General features: G+C 44.2%; 1 protein-coding gene across 1 annotated transcript; it reads right to left on the minus strand.

Annotated features, from left to right (window-relative positions):
* Positions 1-661: 661 nt before the first annotated feature.
* On the minus strand, positions 662-24,944 carry LOC309382404 (transient receptor potential cation channel subfamily V member 1-like; the record flags this gene model as incomplete). Its single annotated transcript, XM_081971924.1, has 12 exons — positions 662-793; positions 1,733-2,046; positions 2,660-2,726; positions 6,063-6,228; positions 7,363-7,433; positions 9,679-9,774; positions 11,600-11,764; positions 14,221-14,397; positions 16,029-16,327; positions 18,477-18,617; positions 20,242-20,394; positions 24,746-24,944. Coding segments are annotated over 12 exons (1,980 nt in total), but the record flags the coding sequence as incomplete, so codon positions are not given.
* Between the last annotated feature and the right edge of the window lie 417 nt (positions 24,945-25,361).

Genomic DNA, 25,361 nt, shown 5'->3' on the forward strand with positions numbered 1-25,361 from the left:
TCTCTGTCTGTCTGTCTGTGTCTGTCTCTGTGTCTGTCAGTCTCTGTCTTTCTGTCTCTCTGTCTGTCTGTCTGTGTCTGTCTCTGCCTCTCTCTCTCTCTCTCTCTCTCACTGTCTCTGTCTGTCTGTCTCTCTCTCTGTCTCTCTCTTTCTCTCTCTGTATCTCTCTCTCTGTGTCTGTCTCTTTCTCTGTCTTTCTCTCTGTCTCTGTCTAATTAGAGTAGAGTAGAGTGGAGTGGAGTAGGATAGGATAGGATAGGATAGGATAGGATAGGATAGGATAGGATAGGATAGGATAGGACCGAACCGAACCAGAATAGAACAGAACAGAACAGAATTAGAGTAGAGTAGAGTAGAGTAGAGTAGAGTAGAGTAGAGTAGAGTAGAATAGAATAGAACAGAACCAGAACAGAATTAGGGCAGAGCAGAACAGAACCAAGCAGAACAGAATAGAATTTTCCAGGCCAGCCTCACGGGCCGGATTTAAACACCCTGTGGGCCTTTAGTTTGATAACCCCTGAATTAGCTTATCATTGATGTTTTACAGCCTGGTCTTCCTCGTAAGACTGACCACCTTCCATAGGCCTGCTGTGCAGTGTTTTGATGGTACAATCGTAGTACCAGTTGGAAAGATGCCCACCTCCAATAATTAGAACAGCAATTACCGAAAGCACCAGCGATAATCTTCCTTGCCGTCTGGGGTGGTCCCCACCAGAACCCTCTTCCCGGACCGGAAAGAGTTAATGATGCAGTTCCAGTAGCTGTTCTCGATGTTTAAAATAGTGATAGTTCGCTGTGTGCAAAAACAAGGGAGAGTAAAATTATCCCTGCGAGGGAGACCCCAATTTGCAAACCAAAGTCATGCGGGTTTATTGTTATTGTTAATACAGGTAGCCCTTAACTTATATGAACATTCATTTAGCAACTGTTCGAAGCTACAACGGTACAGGAAAATGGACTTACGATGGGGTCCTTCCACTTATGACCGTTGCAGCATTCCCTAATTACTATAAAACTATAAACATATAAAATGAAATTAAAAAAATAAAATAAATAAAAATAAAAAATAAAAATAAATAAAAATAAAATAATAAAATAAAAAAATAAAATAAACAAAATAAAATAATAAAATAAAAAAATAAATAAAATAAAAAAATAAAATAAATAAAATAAAAATAAAAAAATAAAAAAATAAAAAAATAAAAAAATAAAAAAATAAAAAAATAAAAAAATAAAATAATAAAATAATAAAATAATAAAATAATAAAATAATAAAATAATAAAATAATAAAATAATAAAATAATAAAATAATAAAATAATAAAATAATAAAATAATAAAATAATAAAATAATAAAATAATAAAATAATAAAATAATAAAATAATAAAATAATAAAATAATAATAATAAAAGAAAATAAAATAGATTGGGGAAAAAAGCAGGTTCCAATCAGATTATCAAGGCTAAAAAAATTAAAAATTAAAAAAATTAAAAATAAAATAAAATAATAAAATAATAAAATAATAAAATAAAATAATACAATAAAATAATAAAATAAAATAATAAAATAAAATAATAAAATAAAATAATAAAATAAAATAATAAAATAAAATAATAAAATAATAAAATAAAATAATAAAATAAAATAATAAAATAAAATAATAAAATAAAATAACAAAACCCCAGAACCGAACCCTGGCGTGGGGTGGGATGGGGGGGGGGAAACAACCCACCTGCAGCTTCCAAATACTTTTGCTCTCCTGCGCGATCTTGTTGACGGTTTCGCCCATGAGGGCGATCAGCATGTTCAGGAGAAGGATGTAGGTGAGGACCACGTAGAAGAGCAAGAGGATGATGAAGACGGATTTGAAGCGGTAGTTCTCGGTGAACTCCAGGTCACCCATCCCGATGGTGAACTTGAAGAGCTCCAGGCAGGTGGTATAGAGGTTGTTGTAGGACGGGCGGGCCTTCACGGGACACGGGCAGATCTCCGGTGGTGGAGGGGTCTCTGGACGCCCATCGTCTTCCTCAATAAGGGTCACCACCGCTGTCACGAAGGGGAACATATCACGGTGGCGGGAAAGGAGGCAAAAGATGTGCGGGTGAGCCTCAGAAGGGGCCTCAGTGGTCATCTAGAGTGACTGCACAGACCTGGTGTAGCTCTGGCCCAGGGGTGAGATTCAGCCAGTTCGGACTGGTTCAAGCAAAGCGGATGCTAATTTTACATCTGGTTCGCTGAACCTGTAGTTTCAAGGACTGGCTGGCCCCGCCTACCCCTCCCCTCTCCACGTGGCCCGTTTTGGATGCCAGGTAAGTGCAGAGCGCGCGCTGAGGCTCTGGGAGAGCGAAAAACAGGCCTCACAGACATTCCGGAAGTCCGGAAACGGGTCTGTTCTCAGCCTCCGGAGGGTCTCTGGTGTCTGGGGGAGGCTGTTTTCACAGTCCCGGAGGCTCGAAGGATACCTCCTGGGCCTGGGGAGGGAGAAAACGCCACATCCTGCGGTGCTGGAGGCCGAGTAGGCCACGCCCACCATGGCCACGCCCACCCAGCAACCAGGCAGAGAACCAGTTGCTAAAATATTTGAATCCCTCCCCTGCTCTTGCCTCTTCCTCCTTGCCCCCCCCCCCCCGCTCCCCATTTCAGGCAGGCCCTCCCTCACCTGTCGAAAATCCCAGGTGGAAGAGTAGATAAACCATGATAAAACGTCCCAGATCTCGTAGCATCATCTGCAAGGAGAGGAGAAAATGGCGGGGGGTCCCTTCCAAGTGTGGCGGAATAGGAAAGCAGGGGCAGGAGGGCCCGTCTGTGTCCATTTTCCTTTCCTAATCTGAAGCTCTCATGATCATGGTGGGTTCCAGGCGATACAGCCCAGCACGAGTGTACTGGTGGCAGCTGGGAGCAGCGGCCACCATACTGGAACAGTGTTTTGTTGGGCCCACCCACCCGCCCGCGTTCCTTACCTCTTTTTGAGGGAAACGGGCCAATTGCGCGCATACGCACAGCGTACAGCGCCTGTGGGACCTCAGCCAAGCAGCTGGGGCATCGCAGCGCACTTGCCTGAGGTTATTGCCTGGCCTCGTCACAGCGTACCAGTTACGATGGGATCCGGAACACACCACTGCTCCTGATCTGAAGCCCCTAATCCCATGTCCCTTTCCGCCCTCTTAATCTGAATCTACCTTCCTAATCTGGATGCCCCCTTAATCTGAAGCGCCTAATTCTGTGCCTCTCTTTGACGTCTACCTCCTGGCATATATTTCCTACTGGTTTTTTAGGGGACTTAATTTTATAAGACACTGGGGTTTTAAACTTTGTATATTTTAAATTATTTATTTAGCAATTACAGTTCTGTCTATTTTATCCTCCTCTTATTTATGTATTTATCCATTTAATAATTTTTAATTGTTATTATGTATGATGTTTTTGATATGGACTGTACACTGCCCCGAGTCCCTTTTGGGAGAGGGGGCGGTCTAGAAGTGCTAATTAATTAATTAATTAAATTATCTATCTATCATCTATCTATCTATCTATCTATCTATCTATCTATCTATCTATCTATCTATCTATCTATCTATCTATCATCTATCTACCTACCTACCTACCTACCTACCTACCTATCTATCTAATCTATCTATCATCTCTGTCTGTCTGTCTATCTATCTATCTATCTATCTATCTATCTATCTATCTATCTATCTATCTATCATCTATCTATCTATCTATCTATCATCTATCTACCTACCTACCTATCTATCTAATCTATCTATCATCTCTGTCTATCTATCTATCTATCTATCTATCTATCTATCTATCTATCTATCTATCTATCTATCTATCATCTGTCTGTCTATCTATCTATCTATCTATCTATCTATCTATCTATCTATCTACCTACCTACCTACCTACCTACCTACCTACTTCTAACTCCATATCTCTCTCTCTCTCTCTCTCTCTCTCTCATATCTATTTATCTTCTATCTATCTATCTATCTATCTATCTATCTATCTATCTATCTATCTATCTATCTATCATCTATCTATCTATCTATCTATCTATCTATCTATCATCTATCTATCTATCATCTATCTATCTATCTATCTATCTATCTATCTATCTATCTATCTATCTATCTATCTATCTATCAGCCAAATACCACTCATTCATCACGAAATCTCCAGAACCGGTAAAGCCTAGAAACTTAAATTTTGGCACGTATTTTTCTCTTGGCTTCTAGATGCACGCTAAGAAAGGATTTGTCGAAATGACCGTCAGATCATTAGCATTTCTTACACAGTATTATATTAACACGCCTCGATGCTAATCGATGCTACCATCGATGCTAGACGTTATACTCCCCTTCCCCACCTGAAAGGAACTCTGTTCCAGTTGCCTTATTTTAACATGCTCTGATGCTGTCCCTTCGCTAGACCGGGTGTGGCCAGCATGTGACTCATCTAGTCTGCAGACTGGGAGTTTATACATTCTACTCCCTCTCCCCACCTGAAAAGAGCTGTTCCAACTGCCAGTTACCTTATATTAACACGCTATGATGCTAAGGAGTTACACATTCTACATGTTTCAAGCTTTAAGTATCAAGCCCGATCGCATTGTTTTGTAGTGAAGCACGGCTATCCAACTAGTCAGAATATAATCTGAAAATATCTTAATCTAAAAAGGCCCTAATCTGAAAACATCTTAATCTGAAGCACCTAACTCTTTCTAACCTCCTAATCAGAAGGTAATCTGAAAGTGTCATAATCTGAAGGGCTCCTAATATGAAGCCCACCTCATTTTATGCCCCTTTCTGTCTCCCTAATCTGAAAATGCCCTCCTAATATGAAACATCTAACCCCAGGCCCCCTTTCTGCCCTCATAATCGGATGCTGCACCCTTAATTTAAAACTCTCCTAATCCTGTTCTCCTGTCTGCCCACATAATCTGAAGATGCCCTCCTAATCTGAAACACCTTAATCTGTGCTGTATTTTTACCATAATTGGAAGCTAATTCAATTCATCCTAATCTAAAGGCCCTTTCTGAAGATGCCCTCCTAATCTGAAGCCCTCCTAATCAGAAGGCCCTTTCTGCCCCCCTAATCTATCAAATGCCCTCCTAATCTGAATGCCCTCCTGTTCTTCTCTGCCTCCTAATCTGAAGATGCCCTTCTAATCTGAAACCCTTCTAACCCCATGCCCATTTTCCGCCCTCCTAATCTGAAGCCCTCCTAACCCCATGTCCTTTTTTACTCTCCTAATCTGAAGTCCGCCTAATCCCATGTTCTTTTGGTGACTTCTAATCTGAAGAATTTCTAATCACTTGCCCATTTTCTGCCCTCCTAATGTGAAGCCCTAATCCCATGTTCTTTTCTCCCTCCTAATCTGAAGGTGCCCTCCTACTCTGAAGACCTTCTAATCTCTTGCCCATTTTCTGCCCCTAATCTGAAGATGCCCTCCTAATCCCAGATGCTTTTCTGCCTCCTCACCTGAAGATGCCCTCCTAATCTAAAAACCTTCTAATCCCTTGCCCATTTTCTGCCCTCCTAATCTGAAGCCCTCCTAATCCCATGCTCCCGTTCTGCCCTCCTAATCAGAAGCCCTCCTAATCTGAAGGCCTCCTAATCCCATGCGCCCTTTTGCCCTCCTAATCCCATGCCCCAGTTCTGCCCTCCTAATCTGAAGATGCCCTCTTAATCCCACATTCTTTTCTGCTTTCCTAATCCCATGCCCCATTTCTGACCTCCTAATCTCATGCCCCCTTTTTGCCCTCCTAATCTCATGCCCCCTTTCTTCCCTCCTAATCCCATGCCCAGTTCTGCCCTCCTAATCTGAAGATACCCTCTTAATCCCACATTCTTTTCTGCTTTCCTAATCCCATGACCCATTTCTGACCTCCTAATCCCATGCCCCCTTTTTGCCCTCCTAATCTCATGGCCCCTTTTTGCCCTCCTAATCCCATGACCCATTTCTGACCTCCTAATCTGAAGATGCCCTCCTAATCTGAGCACCTCCTAGTCCGAAGCAGCTTCCCATGCCCCGCCCTCTCCTCCCTTCCAGACCAACCTTCTCCAGCATAACGGAATAGATGCCCATTTGCTGAAATCCCCGGGTATAATAGATCAGGTTGGACCAGCCCAGTGCCAGGGCAAACACCATCAGTACCACGTAGACTTCCTGCTTGCTGAAGTAGAGGACGGCTGAGCCCAGCAGGAGGACCGAGTGGACGAAGCTGGAGGGAGCAGAAGGGGAGGGAGAGAGGAGGAGAGGGACGGACGGGCATCTCCTTCAGATTCAGGCTAATTGGGGGCAACAGGTGGAAACTCTCGTCTCTATTGCTTGCAGTTTGAGACCTAATGATTGTTGGTTGCAATTCCCATATTCACTAGCACTGATATTGGTACCTAGTTGGGTATTGAAACGTCTGCAAGAAAACCACCAAGCTCAGAGAGCACCAAGGACCCCACAGTCCTCCTCCTCCCTCCTCCTCCTCTCTTCTCCTTTCCCTTATTCCTCCTCCTCCCTTTCTGCTTTTTTACACCACAACCCCCTCCCTTCTAGCACTGATGATGTTACCTGGTTGGGTCATAAAACATCTACAAGAAAACCACCAAGCTAAGGGAGCATCAAGGGCCCCACAATTCTCCTCTTCCTCCTCCTCCCTTTCTAGCACTGATGATGTTACCTAGTTGGGTCATAAAACATCTGCAAGAAAACCACCAAGCTCAGAGAGCACCCAGGACCCCACAGTCGCCATCCTCCTCTCCACAATCCCCTCCCTTCTAGAACTGATGATGTTACTTAGACAGGTCATGAAACATCTGCACGAAACCACCAAACTCACAGAACACCAAAAATCCCACAGTTGTCTTCTTCTCTCTCCTCCTCCTCTCCCGCCTCCTCTCCACAATCCCCCTCCTTTCTGGCACTGATCATGTTACCCAGTTGGGTCATGAAACGTTTGCTAGAAAACCACCAAGCTTAGAGAGCACCAAAGACCTCACAGTTCTCCCCCCCCCCCCCGTCTTCCTCCTCCTCCTTACAAACCCAACTCCCTCCTAGCACTGATGATGTTACCAAGTTGGGTCATGAAACGTCTGCAAGAAAGGACCAAGCTCAGAAAGCACTAAAGACCCCATACTTCTCCTCTTCCTCCTCCTCCTCCTCTCCACAAACTTCACTCCCTTCTTGGATGAATTATCCAGCTAGTTCGCGAAACATCTGCAAGCAACTCCACCCGCCCCAAGCTCCCCCAAGGGAGCACCAAGGACTCCACAGAACCGAAAGAAAAAAGCTAGCTAAATTCAGAGTCCCCCATCATCCCCCCACCCCACCCCAAAGCAAAGCACGTCTCTGAGTTACGTACAAAAGCAGCTCACTGTAGCATTCGGTAAATATGGCTTTCAGAGACGGGCGCCTTTGTTGGAAATACTTGATCTGCAAGGGGAAAAAGAGAGAAAGAGGGAAGGAAGATGGGATGAGAAACTTTTGAAGATGATTAGGGGACTGGAGACTAAAATATATGAAGAACGGTTGCAGGAACTGGGTATGTCTAGCTTAAGAGAAAGAAGGACTAGGGGAGACATGATGGCAGTCTTCCAATATCTCAAGGGTTGCCACAAAGAAGAGGGAGTCAAGCTATTCTCCAAGGCACCTGAGGACAGGACAAGAAGCAATGGGTGGAAACTAATCAAGGAGAGAAGCAACTTAGAACTGAGGAGAAACTTCCTGACAGTGAGAACAATTAATCAGTGGAACAGAAGTTGCCTCCAGAAGTTGTGAATGCCCCAACACTGGAAGTCTTTAAGAAGATGTTGGAGAGCCATTTGTCTGAAACGGTATAGGGTTTCCTGCCTAGGCAGGGGGTTGGACTAGAAGACCTCCAAGGTCCCTTCCAACTCTACTATTGCATTGTATTTTCCAAAGTTGTGTGCAAGGGGGTCTCTCTTGCTAGATTGGGGAGGAGGGTACCATGCTTGGTTCTAGACCAGTGGTGGGTTCCAGCCGGTATGGCCCAGTACGGTTGTATCGGTAGTAGCCGGGAGCAGCTGACAGCGTACCGATATAGAACGCAGGTGGACGGGTGGCCCGTTTGGCCCACCCACCCACCCGCGTTCTATACCAGTTTTTAAAGCAACCGGCCAATTGTGCAAGCACGCACAGAGTGTCAGGGTGGAAATTCAGCCCTGTTCCCCTCCTGGGGTAATTGTATTTAATGAGGGATGAACCGTGTTTTTTTCTTGAAGTATACTTCATAATTAAGAAAAATAAACCCGAGATATATTCTAAGAAACACAATTTATTGTAAAGAAAATGAAAACGAAACTTACTAGCTAATGATTACATTTTGGCAACGTTCCTGCCTCCCTTCTTGGCCAGCGAACAAAAAGAATGTGTCTGTGCATGCGCCGTGAGCTTAGTGATAAGAGTCAGATCAGTCTACTGTATGTCTTAGAGTTTAAGCACAGCTGGCAAACAAAATAACGCAGTGACACAAGTGCGGCACCTGCGCAAGCTCCAACAAGCAGCTGGGTGTGTGCACAATAGGACGCGTGGCCCAGTGACACCGTAACGGGAGCGATGGGGAGAGGAACACACCACTGTTCTAGACCCATCAGAGTTGGTATTCAGCTGGTTCTGACTGGTTCTGACGAACGGGTAGCGGAAATTTGGAGTAGTTCGGGGAACCGGCAAATACCATCTCTGGCTGGCCTCGCCCCCATCTATTTGCTGTCTCCCGAGTCCCAGCTGATTGGGAGGGAATGAGGATACTGCAGTCTCCTTCTCCCAGGAGTGGGGAGGGAATGGGGATTTTGCAGTATCCTTCCCCTGGAATGCAGAGAGAATGGGGATTTTGCAGTATCCTTCCCCAGCCACACCCAACAGGCCACGCCCACATAACCAGTAGTAAAAAAATTCGAATCCCGCCACTGTGATTGTTTTAAGCAGACAATAAGAGAAGGATCAGTGGCGGCTGGGGTTAACATCTGGACCTCTGTCATTTCTTTCTCCCATAGCACCTCTGGATCCTGATGGGAATATATATAGGTAGTCCTCAACTTATAACCATTCGTTTAGTGACCGTTCAGAGTTGCCACAGCACTGAAAAAAAGTGACTTATGACCGTTTTTCTCACCACCATTGCATCATCCCCGTGGTCATATGACCAAAATTCAGGGGCTTGGCAAACAACTCGTATTTATGACAGTTGCCGTGTTCTGGAGTCTCATGAGCCAGATTCACTTAACAACCGCGTGACTAACTTAAGAAATGCAGCGATTCGCTTAACAACGTTGGCAGGAAAGGCTGCAAAAATGGACCAAACTCACTTAACAACCATCTCGCTTAACAATGGAAATGTTGGGCTCAGCTGTGGTTGTAAGTCGAGGACTACATATATTTGCGAGCTTTTGATCCTATAGGCATGAATGGATGAGTCCTAGAAATTTGTGCACCAGTCTCTCTTTTTTGCTCCCTTGTTTTCTATTCTTCTACTATGTCTTTTCTATTGTGGGAAAATGGGAGGGGGGGTTGTAAGGAGTTAGATGATATGTAGCCATAACAATATTCTTTCTAGAAAGCCAAGGTCATCCTTTGTCTTTGCACCTCTGCACCTGACCAGAGCTGGATGGGTGGACGAGGGTGGAGAGGGGCCTACTGGGGGCCTGGTTCAAACTCTTACCCCTCGGAAGAAGAAATAGGCGCCTCCCAACACGCTCAGGATTTCTCCGGTGACCCGGAAGTACTCGCCGCTCGTGTGATGAAAAGTGAACGGAGGCTGTGAACGGAGAGCAAGCAGAGGCACAGTGTGAAAATGCAGGCATATCAGGACCACCGAACAGAAAAATCACTGATCACTGAGCTTCAACATAGAACAGAGAATAATAGAGCTGGAAGGGACTTGGGAGGTCTTCTAGACTAGTCCAACCCTCTGCTTGAGTAGGAGACCCTATACCCATGATGGCAAACCTATGGCACGCGTGCCTGACGTGGCCCATGGAGCCATGTTGCCTGGCACGTGCGCCTGTTCCACTTCCAGGTTTCTGGCGCACATGTGCACGTGACGATCAGGTGTCCTTTGTGCGCACGGAAGTAGTGCCAGAAACCGGAAAAGCTGGTCTTCTGTTCTCCAGTGTCAGCAGGCGTGCTGGCCAGCTGATTGGCACTTGTGCATACACATCAGTAACTGAAAGACTGGCTGGCTGGCGTGCATGCGCATGCCGGAAACTAGAAGTTCGTTTTTCAGTGCGCGCATGTCCCCTGAGCAGCTCCTCTTCCTGGTTGTGGTCCAGACAAGCGTGTGAGAGAAGTACTCTATTTTCGGCACTTGGTGGTGGTGTGTGTGTGTGTGTGTGCACGCACTCTCTTTTTAGCACTCAGTGCCGAGAAGGTTCGCCATCCCAGCCCTATACCATGTCAGACAAAGGATTGTCCAGCCTCTTCTTAAAAACTTCCAGTGTTGGAGCATTCACAAATTCTGGTGGCAAGTAGTTCCGTTGGTTGATTGCTCAGGTGGGCTGCTGATGGTTCAGGAGAACTGATCGTTCTAACCAGCAGCCAGGCCTTCCTGCCCACCCTGGCGCTATCACATCCTATATAATCACTGTATTTTCGATGCCACGCACTGTCAGGGTTCCGAACAGATGCCCTAATTAATCCATGAGTCTCGAGCCAAGCTTCAAAGGAAATCCAGTTATTTATCAGGAGCAACATGTCGGGACTACCCAAGTGAAGCCAGCTCTGACCCCACGTAATTTACGACACATTTATGACCCTGTTTTCCTCCCAACTCCTCCTCCCAGGGTGTATCATAAATCACGTTCCCCCACAGAGCACTTTCGTGGGCTGTAAAGATCACCCCGCTCCGGCTGCTGCGGGGAACCTGGGAGACAGCCTTGAGAAAGATAGGCGTGGAATGTGCTTCTGTTTGTGGCTGCTGTGCTGCGTCGTCAGTTCCCCCTCCCTCTTGCCTATGGCTACTCGAGAGCAGGCCAAGGATGCTTTGCGAGTTGACTCGCCCGTGGGTAGAAGGTCACACGTGAGCTGACATTTTTGGTTCTGGGCAAACCTGTTGTTACAGTATGTGATGCCCCTCCTCTGGCTCAGGGGACTAGAGACTAAAACTAAACTAAGCTAAAACTAAAGTAAACTAAAACTCACTTAGGGGCTAAAGCAGGGGTGTCCAAACTTGGCAACTTTAAGACTTGTGGACTTCAACTCCCAGAATTCCCCAGCGAGCTCTGCGCATGCACAGAACAGAAAATCAATATGGCTCTGCTGGCTGGGGAATTCTGGGAATTGAAGTCCACAAGTCTTAAAGTTGCCAAGTTTGGACACCCCTGGGCTAAAGAGTACAATATATGAAGAACGGTTGCAGGAACTCGATACGGCTAGGGAACAGAAGTCTAGCGAAAAGAAGGGCTGGGGGGAAATGGGAACAATCTTCTAATATTTGAGGGGCTGCCCCAAAGAAGAGGGGGTCAAATTATTCTCCCAAGCACCTGAAAGCAGGACAAGAAGCTCCGTTGTGGTCGTAAGTCGAGGACTACCTGTAAGGGGGGGGGGGACGACGCCCCTGGAGGCTTAAGGAGGCATGGTCTCACCGTTCCTTCTTTCTTGGTAGGTCGGTAGTAGGCCGCGACGGTGAGGATGAGGATATGCACCGTGTAGATGAAGAAGTTGAAGTAGAAGAGGTGCTTCACAAAACGGTCCCACTTATCCTGCAGGAGCTGATTGAGGGGTTCCACCAGGAGCATTTCGTGGCGATTCTAGGAAGAAGAAGAGACACCCCCCGCTCCCCGAGGGTTTATTTTACATTTATTTATCTGTGAATTTGTATCCCACTTTTACTCTTTTTAGAAATGAAGGAGGTGAACATATCCAATACACTTTTCTCTTCCTTGTTGCCCCATCACAACAACCCTATGAGGTAGGTAGGTAGGCTAGGCTAAGAGTGAGTGACTAAATCAATCTCAATCTAACCCAAACCCTTAATCTAAATCAATCTCAATGTCAATTCAAAATCTAACACCTGACATCTCAATCTCAATCTAAAATCTCAATCTAACCCTAACCCTAAATCTAAACCTAAAATTATTTTTTAAAAATTATATTTTAAAATCTAAAATCTAAAATCTAACATCTCAATCTCAATCTCAAATCTCAAACCCTAACCCTAACCCTAACTCTTAATCTAAATCAATCTCAATGTCAATTCAAAATCTAACACCTGACATCTCAATCTCAATCTAAAATCTCAATCTAACCCTAACCCTAAATCTAAACCTAAAATTATTTTTTAAAAATTATATTTTAAAATCTAAAATCTAAAATCTCAATCTCAAATCTCAAATCTCAAACCCTAACCCTAACCCTTAATCTAAATCAATCTCAATGTCAATTCAAAATCTAACATCTGACATCTCAATCTCAAATCTCAATCTAACCCTAACCCTAACCCTAAATCTAAACCTAAAATTATTTTTAAAAAATTATATTATAAAATCTAAAATCTAACATCTCAGTCTAAATCTAAAATCTCAATCTAATCTTAACCCTAAATCAAAACCAATTTCAATTTCAATTTCAATCTAACATTTCAATCTGAATCTAAAATCTCAGTCTAAACCTAAACCTAAATCTAAAGTTTTTAAAATATAAATTTTTAAAAATTAACATCTAACATCTCAATCTCAGTCTAAAATCTCAATCTAAAATCTAACATCTCAATCTCAATCTAAAATCTCAAACCCTAACCCTAACCCTAACTCTTAATCTAAATCAATCTCAATGTCAATTCAAAATCTAACATCTGACATCTCAATCTCAATCTAAAATCTCAATCTAACCCTAACCCTAAATCTAAACCTAAAATTATTTTTTAAAAATTATATTTTAAAATCTAAAATCTAAAATCTCAATCTCAAATCTCAAATCTCAAATCTCAAACCCTAACCCTAACCCTTAATCTAAATCAATCTCAATGTCAATTCAAAATCTAACATCTGACATCTCAATCTCAAATCTCAATCTAACCCTAACCCTAACCCTAAATCTAAACCTAAAATTATTTTTAAAAAATTATATTATAAAATCTAAAATCTAACATCTCAGTCTAAATCTAAAATCTCAATCTAATCTTAACCCTAAATCAAAACCAATTTCAATTTCAATTTCAATCTAACATTTCAATCTGAATCTAAAATCTCAATCTAAACCTAAACCTAAATCTAAAGTTTTTAAAATATAAATTTTTAAAAATTAACATCTAACATCTCAATCTCAGTCTAAAATCTCAATCTAAAATCTAACATCTCAATCTCAATCTAAAATCTCAATCTAAACCTAAACCTAAATCTAAAATTATTTTTAAAAATTTATATAGAACTGAGGAGAAATTTCCTGACAGTTAGAACAATTAATCAGTGGAACAGCTTGCCTCCAGAAGTTGTGAATGCCCCAAACACTGGAAGTCTTTAAGAAGATGTTGGATAGCCATTTGCCTGAAACGGTATAGGGTTTCCTGCCTAACAGGGGGTTGGACTAGAAGGCCTCCAAGGTCCCTTCCAACTCTACTATTGTATTGTATTATATTATATTTTAAAAACTAACATCTAACATCTCAATCTCAGTCTAAAATCTCAATCTAAAATCTAACATCTCAATCTCAATCTAAAATCTCAATCTAAACCTAAACCTAAACCTAAAACTAAAATTATTTTTACATTTTAAAATCTAGCATCTAACATCTCAATGTCAATCTAAAATCTCAGTCTAAATCTAACCTTAAATCTAAATCAATCTCTATCTCTGTCTAAACTCTAAAATCTAACATCTCAATCTCAATCTAAAATCTCAATCTAACCCTAACCCTAAATCAAAATCAAAATCAAAATCGATTTCTATCTCTATCTAAAATTTAACATCTAACATCTTAACATCCAACATCTCAATCTCAATCTAAAATCTCAATCTAAATCTAAAATCTAAAATTATTTTTAAAATTTAAAATGTTTAAATCTAACATCTAACATCTCAATCTCAATCTAAAAAATCAATCTAAACCTAAACCTAATTATTTAAAAAAATTTAAAATCTAAAATGATCTAAAATATACAATCTAAAATCTAAAATCCACAATCTAAAATCTAAAAATCTCTGAATCGCAGTCCTAACGCCCGGGGAGCAATGCGCAGTGGAGGAAACCCCCTCCTCTCCAACCCACCGGGGTCTCACTGCTGTAAGCGATGATCTCCAAGACGGAGTTCTTCTCACAGGTGTCGATGCTGGAGAGGTCGTAAAGCGAGGAGTGGACGGGTCCGTAAGCCCACTCGGTGAATTTCCGAGAGAGGTGACGGCATTCTGGCTCCTTCATCTCCCGCCGAAGAATGTAGGCGAAGACCTGGGGCCGAGAGGAAGACGGGCAGGAGGCTGGAGCATTTTATTTATTTATTTATTAAAGCTACAGGTTCAAAGTTCAGGCGGCACTGAAAAATAGTGACCTATGGCTGTTTTTCACACTTACGACCATTGCGGCATTCCGCGTGGTCATGTGACCTGTTGAGTCTGACGGCAGCCCTTTTATAGGGAGCTGTCAGACACTCCGACCAATAGGATTAAACCTCTGTTCCCGCCGGAAACAGAGGACCTTGGTGGAAACCACTGTAGTTAGAGCAAGTTTCTAACATGACCAAAGTTCAGAGGCTTGGCAACTGGCATGTACTTATAACAGTTGCAGTGTCTTGGGGTCACCAAGATCTACTTCTGCAACCTTCTGACCAGCAAAATCCATGTGGAAGCCAGATTCACTTAACAACCGTGTTAGTAACTGAACAACTGCAATGTTTTACTTAACAGCTGTCATAAAATGGAAGGGAAACTTAACAACTGTCTCACTTAGCAACCAAAGGCGAATGGTGGTCATAAGTCGAGGCTACCTGCATAGATAGTGCCACTTGGCAAAAACACCCCTTGTATAAAATGGATTGGCTGAACAATCAGCACATTCTTTTAATCAACAACCCAGCGTTTGTTTAACGCCTTTGGCACTTGCTTAATGACTGCTGCAAAAAAAAACACCTCATAAAATCAAGCACGGTCACGCCGCGACCCACTGAATGACTGCCACAACCTACAAATAATTCTGGCTACAGTTGTAAGTTAAGGACAATTTCAGAAAAGAGGATTGCTGCATTTCTAGGATTTTATGCTTTCGTTCGGATCGCAGCACCGGGCACGGGGGTGGACTAGATGTTCTCCCAAACTCCTTCCTGTCATTCTAGGATTTTATGCTTTTATTTGGATTTGAGGCCGCGGTAGCGGGCTGGACTCAATGATCTCCCCAACCCCTTCCATCTCTGTCATTCTAACCCTGCCCAACCTGCACTTACGACCAGAGTTGAGCCCAGAATTTCTGTTGCTAAGAGAGCTTTGTCCCATTTGATGGCCTTTCTAACCATTGTTGTTGTTAAGTGAATCAGTGCGGTTGTTAAGTTAGCAACACCGTTGTTAAGCGAATCACACTTCCCCATTGACTTTGGTTGCAAAAGGGGATTGAGTGACCCCTGGGAGGCTGCAACTGTTGTAAACATGAGTCGGAAGGGGCTGAATTTTGAGCCCGCGACCATGAGGAACGCTGCGACGGTTGTAAGTGACCATAATTCGCTTGTCAGATTTAGGTTTAGGTTAGGTTTAGGTTTATTGGACGTATATGCAGCCATCTTTTCTTTTGGATCTTTGGCCTGCCACACTTTCTATTATTCTACTCTGCATTTTCTATGGTGGGAAAATGGGAGGTGGGGATTGTACGGAATTAGATGATAGGTAGCCATAACAACATTCTTTCTAGAAAGCCAAGGTCACCCTTTGTCTCTGCACCTCTGCACCTGACCGGAACTGGATGGGTGGAAATGCACAGCATGGCAGTGGGAGATTTAATTTTGGATGCTATTTGGAATCCTGACATCGCGTTTTTCAGTGCCATGGCAACTCCAAAACGGTCGCTAAGCGAATAGGTCATAAGTCGAGGACTACCTGTATTTTCCCCGTCTTGGCGGCCAGGGTGAGCGGGGTCAGCCCTCGGCGGTTGGCCAGTTCCTCCAGACGGAGGGTGGGGTTGATACTCGCCCCCAGGATGAGCACGTCGTTGTACATCTTGGTGACAAATTTGGTGTTTTCCTCGGTGTCGTCGGCGATCTCCACCAGGGCGTGGAGGACGGTGTTGCCCATTGAGTCCTGCTCAGAGATGTTGGCCGGATGGTAAGGATTCTCCAGCAGGAACTTGACGATGTTCAGCTGGTTGGTGCAGGCGGCGAGAGAGAGGGGCAGCTCTCCTGCAGGCCGAAACCCAACGGGGAGAGAGGCGGGTGAAACGACGGAGGCCCTCCGGCTCGGTTTGAACAGAACGAACATCCCCAGGTGGTTCCTCGACGTACGACCACGACGGAGCCCCAGATTTTACGTTGTCAAGAGTCTGACATTGGTTAAGAGGGGCTTGTCCTATTTTATGACCTTTCTCGGCCCGGTTGTTAAGTGATTCTGTGCAGTTGATAATTTAATAACCTGGTGGCTAAGTGAATTTGTTTTCCCTCGTTCACTTGGCTTGTCGGAAGGTGGCAGAAAGGTATTGCGTGACTCCGTGACCGTTGTAAATGTGAGTCAGTTGCCAAGAGTCTCAATTTTGATGATATAATCATGCTACAAAGGCCATAAGTGTGAAATATGGTCATAAGTCGCTTTTTGCCCCTGGTAGCTTTGAACCGTCACTGAATGAACTGTGGGAAGTCGAGGATTACCTGTATTTATTCTTTATTTAGTTATAAAATTTATAGGATGCCTCTGTCACTGAAGGCGACTTTAAGGACCCCTCCCCCCCAAAAAACGAACGAAGAGGAGCCCGCTACAAGTAGTTCTCGACTTACAACAGTTCATTTACTGACTGTTTGAAGTTACAGTAGCAACTGATAAAATCTACAAGTTCAACATTCAAAATTTGAAATCCATGCTGGAGCTTGGATTTTATTTATTTATTTATTCATTCATTCATTCAAAGTTAGAACAATGCAAAAAATTACAGGTCTAAAATCTTAAATCCATACTGGAGCTTGGATTTTATCTATCTATCTATCTATCTATCTATCTATCTATCTATCTATCTATCTATCATCTATCTATCCATCCATCCATCCATCCATCCATCCATCCATTCAAAGTTAGAACAATGCAAAAAATTACAGGTCCAAAGTTTGAAATCCATGCTGGAATTTGGATTTTATCTATCATCTATCTATCTATCTATCTATCATCTATCTATCTATCTATCTATCTATCTATCTATCTATCTATCTATCATCTATCTATCTATCTATCTATCTATCTATCTATCTATCTATCTATCTATCATCTCCATCCATCCATCCATCCATCCATCCATTTAAAGTTAGAACAATGCAAAAAATTGCAGGTCCAAAGTTTTGAAATCCATGCTGGAGCTTGGATTTATTCCATCCATCCATCCATCCATCCATCCATCCATCCATCCATCCATCCACCCACCCATCCATCCATCCATCCATCCATCCATCCATCCATCCATCCATCGTTAAAACGGCACTGAAAAAAGTGACTTATGACTGTTTTTCACACTTACGACCATTGCAGCATACTCACCCCTGGTCATGTGATAAAAATTCGGACACTTGGCAACTGGCATGTACTTATGCCGGTTGCATTGCCCGGGGGTTGGGTGGGAGGTCACATGAGTCCCATTTTGCAACCTTCTGACAAGCAAAGTCCATGGGGAAGCCGGATTTGCTTAATGACCATGTGATTAATTTAACAACGGCGGTGGTTTCCTTAACAACAGTAGAAAGAAAGGTCATAAAACGGGGCAAAATTAACAAATGTTTCTCGCTTAACAATGGAAAACTTTTGGCTCAGTAGTGGTTGCAAGTCAGGACTACCTCTACGAGGGGGTTAAACAGATGGCAGCTGCTAGTTATAACCATTTTGATGGGTTAAAATGAGAATTGGGAAGGGTAACTTTGTGGAAAGTTGAGGGGTGCCTCTCCAGTGTATGTGTGTGGGGGGGTCTCCATAGAACATACAGTATAATTATAGGACTGAAAGAGACCTCAGAGGTCATCTAGTCCAACCCAACTGCTCCCAACTGCATCAGTTCAGGCTGATTGAGACTAAAAGCATCAATCATAGCCTCTTAAAAGGCAAATTAAGATGTTTTGGGACAAGCAACTGTGGAGAAATTTCCTGACAGTGAGAACAATTAACCAATGGAAAAACTTGCCTCCAGAAGTTGTGAATGCCCCAACACTGGAAGCTTTTAAGAAGATGTTGGATAGCCATTTGTCTGAAGGGGTGTAGGGTTTCCTGTCTAGGCAGGGGGTTGGACTAGAGGACCTCCAAGGACCCTTCCAACTCTGTTATTCTAAATAAAAACATTTGAAACTTGGTTTCTGATTTTACCAAAATAAAACCCCGGCTTCCCTTTGATCTTCTGGAAGAATTCCCCGTGGGCTCTCGCGTGGACGTCTGCCCCGTTCTTCACCAAGAGTTTGACCAGGTACATGTTGCGCCTCTCAATGGCGATGTGAAGGGCCGTCTGACCTGCACAGACAAATCCCATTAGATCAGGACTTCTCAACATTGCTAGCTTGAAAATGGGTGGACTTCAAGTCCCAGAATTCCTCAGCCAGCATGGGTTGAATTCAAGTCCCAGAATTCCCCAGCCAGCATGGGTTGAATTCAAGTCCCAGAATTCCTCAGCCAGCTCGGCTGGACTTCAAGTCCCAAAATTTCTCAGTCAGCATGGGTTGAATTCAAGTCCCAGAATTCCCCAGCCAGCATGGGTGGACTTCAAGTCCCAAAATTCCTCAGCCAGCTCGGCTGGATTTCAAGTCCCAAAATTTCTCAGCCATGGGTGGACTTCAAGTCCCAGAATTCTGCTGGCTGGGGAATTTTTCAACAATTATTCTTGGTGGCTTTAAGACTTGCAGACTTCAACTCCCAGAATTCCGCAGCCAGCCATTGAAGTCCACGCATCTTAAAGCTGCCAAGATTGAAAAACATTGGTCTAGATGGCCTCTGAGGTCTCTACTAACTCATGCAGCCTGTCACCTCTTTGGCAGAGAGGGCCAAGCTAAAGTTTCCATCCCACTTGAGGATTGAAGGGAAGGGTATCCAGAAAGGCACAATTTTAAGGCACACTATGGAGCCCCAGAAGGAAAGAGGGCTTCAACATGAAGGAACATCACGGAAAGGGGGCCACAAGGCGATTCATGTTTTATCTGGGGAAACTTGCTTTCTGATTTCAAAACATGGCCGAAATGTGTCAGGTAGAGAGGCTGGGTGATGTCGGGATTGCTGCAGAAGTAGAGTCCAGGTAGTCCACGATTTACGACCAATCACTTAATGGGAATTTATGACAGGTCTACCTGGGGGTACTTACGACCCAGATTCAAAGTTTCAATGCCCGGCGCCTGGTTTATAGAAGCCCATGGTTATGTGACTACATTTGATTAATTTTGTCCAAAATTAGAACTTCTGGTTTCAATCTAAATGTGATGTAACTTGTTACCTCCTCCGTGCATGTATGTCCTTGTATATATGTATGTTTATGTGTTTGTACATATGTTTTATGTTTTATATGTTCTATTGTACGCCGCCCCGAGTCCTATCTGGAAAGGGAGCAGCTAATAAATTCAAATTTATTAATTTATTATTATTAATTGGACCCAAACTGATTGGCATAAAAACCTGTGGCTTTTGTTTAATGGCTGCCACAAAAACCAGCCAAGTGGCGGCCCGAGTTACGACCATTACGATTTATGATTGTAATTATGTGTGTCCTTTGAAGGCTATCTCTGAGTGATGCGGTGGCCTAGAGGTGGAGCTCTCGCCTCACAATCAGGAAGCTGTGAGTTCAATCCTAGGTGGAGGCAGATATTTTTCTCTCTCTCTTGGAACGATGAGAATATATCTGCCGAATAAAACTCCGCATTGGCGACACGAAAGGCATCCGGCCAGGAAACACACAGCTCCATTCAACCGCCCAGAGTCCACCCCGCAAGGGATTATGAGGTCACTAAATGAAGATGATTTGAAGGCTAGCTCTGCTGCACTGATCTAGGGGGTTGGACTTGATGACCTCTGAGGTCGCCGTCTACCCTTCCAGGCTTCATCTCCCAAAAACCCTGAGGAGGAACAGCTCTCTTCGGTTGTGCCTTTTTACCTTTGTAGTAGCCGTCTGTGTATCCGGCGTTGACAAACTCCTTCAGGTTCTCCGTCTTCTCCGCGATCTCCAGCAGGAGGGGAATGGTGTTGTTGCGGCCGTTGTGGAGATTGAGCATGGCCTTCAGCAGGCACGTCTTGCCGGTGTCGGGCTCTGTGCATCGAGACACGGAATTGAGTCAAGATGGTGACACCCGACAAGACAACGCAGGCTCAAAAGTGCTTTTTTTTCAGGAGGCAACTGGACTTTCTTGCTTTTTTTCTTTTGAAGACGTTTCTCTTCTCATCCAAGAAGCTTCTTCAGTTCTGACTGGATGGTGAGGAATGGAAGGATTGATACTCCTTCCAGACAGCTTGTCATTTGCATCCTTTTATTTTTTAATTTCCAAAAGTTTTTTTTATTTTTTAACACAAATCAGGGGTGGGTTTCAGCCGGTACGCACCGGTATGGGCGTACCGGTTGGTGAAATTTAGCGTGCCTCCTAGTACCCGTTCTTCCGGAGGCCCAGTACCGGAACGCTCCTTCCCCTGGCTTCAGCGCTGCTCTGGGCTCCTGAAAAGCTTCCCTCTGCCCCTTCCTCCTCCTTCACAAGCAGCTTGAAACCGGAGCTCTTCTCAAAGAGAAGGAAGGAGGGGAACTTATGACCACAATTGAGCCCACAATTTTGGTTGCTAAGCAAGAGCGTTGTTAAGTGAGCTTCACCACATTTTCCAAGTTGGCCATGCCCACCCGGTCACATGACAGCCAAGCCACTCCCACCCGGTCACATGGCTGGCAAGCCACTCCCACCCCAGTCACATGGCCGGCAAGCCACTCCCACAAAACAGGCCACACCTACAGAATAGGTTCTACAAAAAATTGAAACCCACCACTGACACACATATAATCCAAAGTATACCATTACATCTTAACAAACTTTTTTTTTGAATATTCAATAATATATCAATTCCTCTTGCCATCAAGCCTCATCCATTTTTATTTGCTCTTCTGCTTCCCATATACACCATATGATAGTCTATTTCATCTTCAACTCTTCTCCTTTCCCTCTCTCCTCCTCTCTACCTCCTTTCTTCCCTCTATCATCTCTCTCTTCTCTACTTCCTTCCTTGCTCTCTCCCTCTCCTCTCCCCTCTTTCCACACCTTCCCTCTCTCCTTCTCTTTTCCTCCCTTCTGCTTCCCTCTCTCCTGTTCTCCCCCCCCTCCCCGTCTCTCTCTTTCCCTCTCCTTATCTCCCTTCCACTCTCTATTTTGCGGGGTGTATTTCCGCTTTTCAGCAAACCCCATTCAATATCCGTGACATGAATAATTATATTCCAAAACACAAGGTGAAAAGACTGGAACAAACTGTATATATTGGACAGAAGGATAGATAAATGCACTAGGTAGGCTAATTATTAATGGTTGAGACTAATTGTGTATAATGTGAATGTATGGTCACTTCGACTCTGCGGTACTGCATTGTTTTAAATGTAAAAATAATAAAAATATATTCAAAAAAATAATAATTATATTCCCAAAAACAATTGTCCATATTACTAGTCCTTTTAAAGGTATACCTATATACGAGTTCCATTTGTTGTCATTTGCATCCTTTTAGAGGGCCGTTGAGGCCACTTGGAGCTTTACCTGTGTCCTTGGGGTCAACTGAGTGGTGCAAAATGGTTCCTGTAGTCTGCAATTTTTTCCCTCTGGAAATCCATTCCTATTCTGACACCATACTGACCTCAATTCCCTAGCCTGGAATTCCCTAGCCAGCCATTGAAGTCCATGCATCTTAGAGCTGCCAAGATTGGAAAAACCCCGGTCTAGATGGCCTCTGAGATCCCTACTAACTCATACAGCCTGTCACCTCATTGGCAGAGAGGGCCAAGCTGAAGTTTCCATCCCGCCTGAGGTTGGGATTGAAGGGTATCCAGAAAGGCACAATTTTAAGGCACGCTTTGGAGCCCCAGAAGGAAAGAGGGCTTCAACATGAAGGAACATCACGGGGAAAGGGGACCACAAGGTGAGCTGAGCGGGGCAAATGGTTCCTGTAGCCTGCAATATTTTTTCCCCTCTGGAAATCCATTCCTTCTCCCGCAACCCTTCGAGTGGCCTTCATCCCAAATTGTACACGGCTAAAAGTCTGTAGAGGTTCTCTGTCATTGAAGCACCTTGAGAGTGGATTTCCAGAGGAAAAATTGCAGACCATGAGGACCAGTAGCACTGCTCAGGTGACCCCTGACAGCCCAGATAAAACTCCAAGTCTGTGATGGCGAACCTATGGCACGCCTGCCACAGCTGGCAGGCAGAGCCCTCTCCGTAAGCACACCAGCCGTCGCCCCAGACCAGCTCCACCGCGCATGCGCGCATCAGTGGTGAAATCTAAATATTTTTTTGCTACCGGTTCTATGGGCGTGGCTTGGTGGTGGTGAGGGTCATGTGACTGGGTGGGCGTGGCTATATAGTCATGTAACTGGGGGATCAAAAGACAGAAACTCACTTTAACAATGTCCTGCTGGAGTAGAGGGTTGCACTAGATGACCTCTAAGTCTCTTCCAGCCCTGGATTATTCTCTGAAGCTGCGTCTAGTGCCAGGTTTGTAATCCTTCCTTCCTCTGCTTTTTCCTTCCCTTTCTTCTTTCTTTCTTTCCTTCTTTCTTCTTTCTTTCTTACTTTTACTTTCTCCCTTCCTTTTTTCTTTCTTTCTTTCTCTCTGTTTCTGTCTCTCTCTCTCTTTCTTTCTTTCTCTCTTTCTCTGTTTCTGTCTGTGTCTGTCTCTCTCTCTTTCTTTCTTCTTTCTTTCTTTTTCTCTCTTTCTCTCTGTTTCTGTCTGTCTGTCCGTCTCTCTCTCTTTCTTTCTCTCTCTCTTTTTCTCTGTTTCTGTCTGTCTGTGTCTTTCTTTCTTTCTTTCTTTCTTTCTTTTTCTTTCTTACCCTTTCTTCCTTCTTTCTTTCTTTCTTTCTTTCTTTCTTTCTTTCTTTCCTTTCTCTCTCTCTCTCTCTCTCTCTCTCTCTCTCTCTCTCTCTCTCTCTCTCCCTGTTTCTGTCTGACTGTCTGTCTCCCTCTCTCTTTCTTTCCTTCTTTGTTTCTCAGCACCCCCCGACCCCCCCCCCCCCGTTTTTGGCTGTGAGACGTGTGATTAGTATTCTTTTACTACCAGTTCGGGCGAATTGGCACAAACTGGTAGCATTTCACTCCTGGCGCACATACCTCCCACTGGCCAGCTGATCTTTGGGTTTCTGCCATGCATGCGCGGGGGTTGGGGGCGCATACGCGGGGACACTCACATTGCATTTTGGGGGCTTTTGCGCCCCCCCCGCACCCCATTTTGGCTTCCAGTTGATGCAGGAAGCCTTGCAGCCCCCACCCCGCCCTGCCCTGTTTTGGGCATGGAAAGCTGCCTGCACCAACCTGGAAGCAAAAAATGGGCAGGGGGCATGTGGGGGGGGGGCACGGCAGGGTCACACATGCATTGCGCTAACAAAAAGGTTAGCCATCACCGCTCCAAGTGGCCTCAAGGACCCTCTAAAAGGATGCAAATGACCTTCTGCCTGCAAGGAGTAGAAATCCTTCCCTTCCCAACCATCCAGTCAGAGCTGAAGAAGCTTCTTGAATGAGAAGTGAAAAGTCTTCAAAAGAAAAATAACTAAGAAAGTCCAGTTGACTCCTGAAAAAAAAAGCCCCTTTGGGACAACCATGACCTGGATGATGGAGAATCTCTACAGACGTTTAGCTATGCAATTTGGAATGAAGACCCTTGGAATGGCTGTGGGAGTAGGAATGGATCCCCTTTTGCGACCTTCTGACAAACCAAGCCCGTGGGGAAGCCAGATTCACTTAACGTCCGTGTGACTAACTTAACAACCGCAGCGATTCCCTTAACAACTAAGGCAAGAAATTTGGGCCAACTCGCTTAACAATGGTCTCACTTAGCAACAGAAATTTTGGGGCTCAGTTGCGGTCGTAAGTCGAAGACTGCTTGTGATTGCTAAATCCAACCTGGATCTTTCTGGAGAATTGTTGTCTTCACAAGATATCACTTTGTTCATTGCAGAGAAGAGCAACAAATATTTTTAGGGGACTGGAGGCTAAAACATACGATGGACGGTTGCAGGAACTGGGCCTGGCTAGTCTAGGGAAGAGAAGGACCAGGGGAGACAGGAGAGCATCTACCAATATTTGAGGGGCTGCCACAGAGAGGAGGGGGTCAAGCTATTTTCCAAAACACCTGAAGGCCAGACAAGGAATAAGGGATGGAAACTGATCAAGGAGAGATTCAACCTGGAAATAAGGAGGAATTTCCTGACAGTGAGAACAATCAACCCATGGAACAGAAGTTGCCTTCGGAAGTTGTGGGAGCTTCATCCCTGGAGGCTTTCAAGAAGAGACTGGGCTGCCATTTGTCGGAAATAGTGCAATGTCTCCTGTTTGGGTGGGGGGGGGGGTTGGACTAGATGACCTACAAGGTCCCTTCCAACTCTGTCATTCTGATAGGTGCACACCCATGGTTCTCTCACTCACCTTTAAACTCTGCATCAGTCAGGTTTTTTAGCGATTCCAGCAGGTAGATCAACAAATCGTCCAACTGGCTGGGATCGCCTTGTGCGACCGCATCAAAAAGACTCCTCCGATCGTATATCTTGAAAGCTTTCGTGGCGCAGACCCCGATGGACGCGGTGGACAGTAGCCTGCCAAAGGGACGGAGAAGGGGTGAGATTTGCTGAAGTGTTTTTGCTGAAGTGTTTGTCTAGCAGGGCAACCTGATCTATCCAGCTATGGGACGGAGTGTACTGCTTCTGCTTTCGGTTTTCAGGCCCGATCCAGGGGCCTTCGCAGGCAGTCGCTTCCGCGACAAACTATTTTTTGTGTTGAATTTACAAAGAAATAAAGGAAGACTAGTATAGATCCATTTCGAGCTATTTAGTTCTCATTGTTCCCACCGAGGCTTCCCAAGAGCCTGAAGCAAACTCCTGGTCCTGGCAAAAAACCCTTTTATTAATTGAGTGTGAATTCTGCTCCTTCACATCCAGCAAAGTCTTTCAAGGGAGGATTTACAGTCACAGACCTTCTCTGGCTTGGAGAGCTGCCCGGCCGAGATCTGCAGAACTTGGCCAGGAGAGTCACAAACCAATGAAGT

This window comes from Natrix helvetica, assembly GCF_964273705.1.
Source record: "Natrix helvetica genome assembly, contig: HAP1_SCAFFOLD_366, whole genome shotgun sequence".
Lineage (NCBI taxonomy): Eukaryota > Metazoa > Chordata > Lepidosauria > Squamata > Natricidae > Natrix > Natrix helvetica.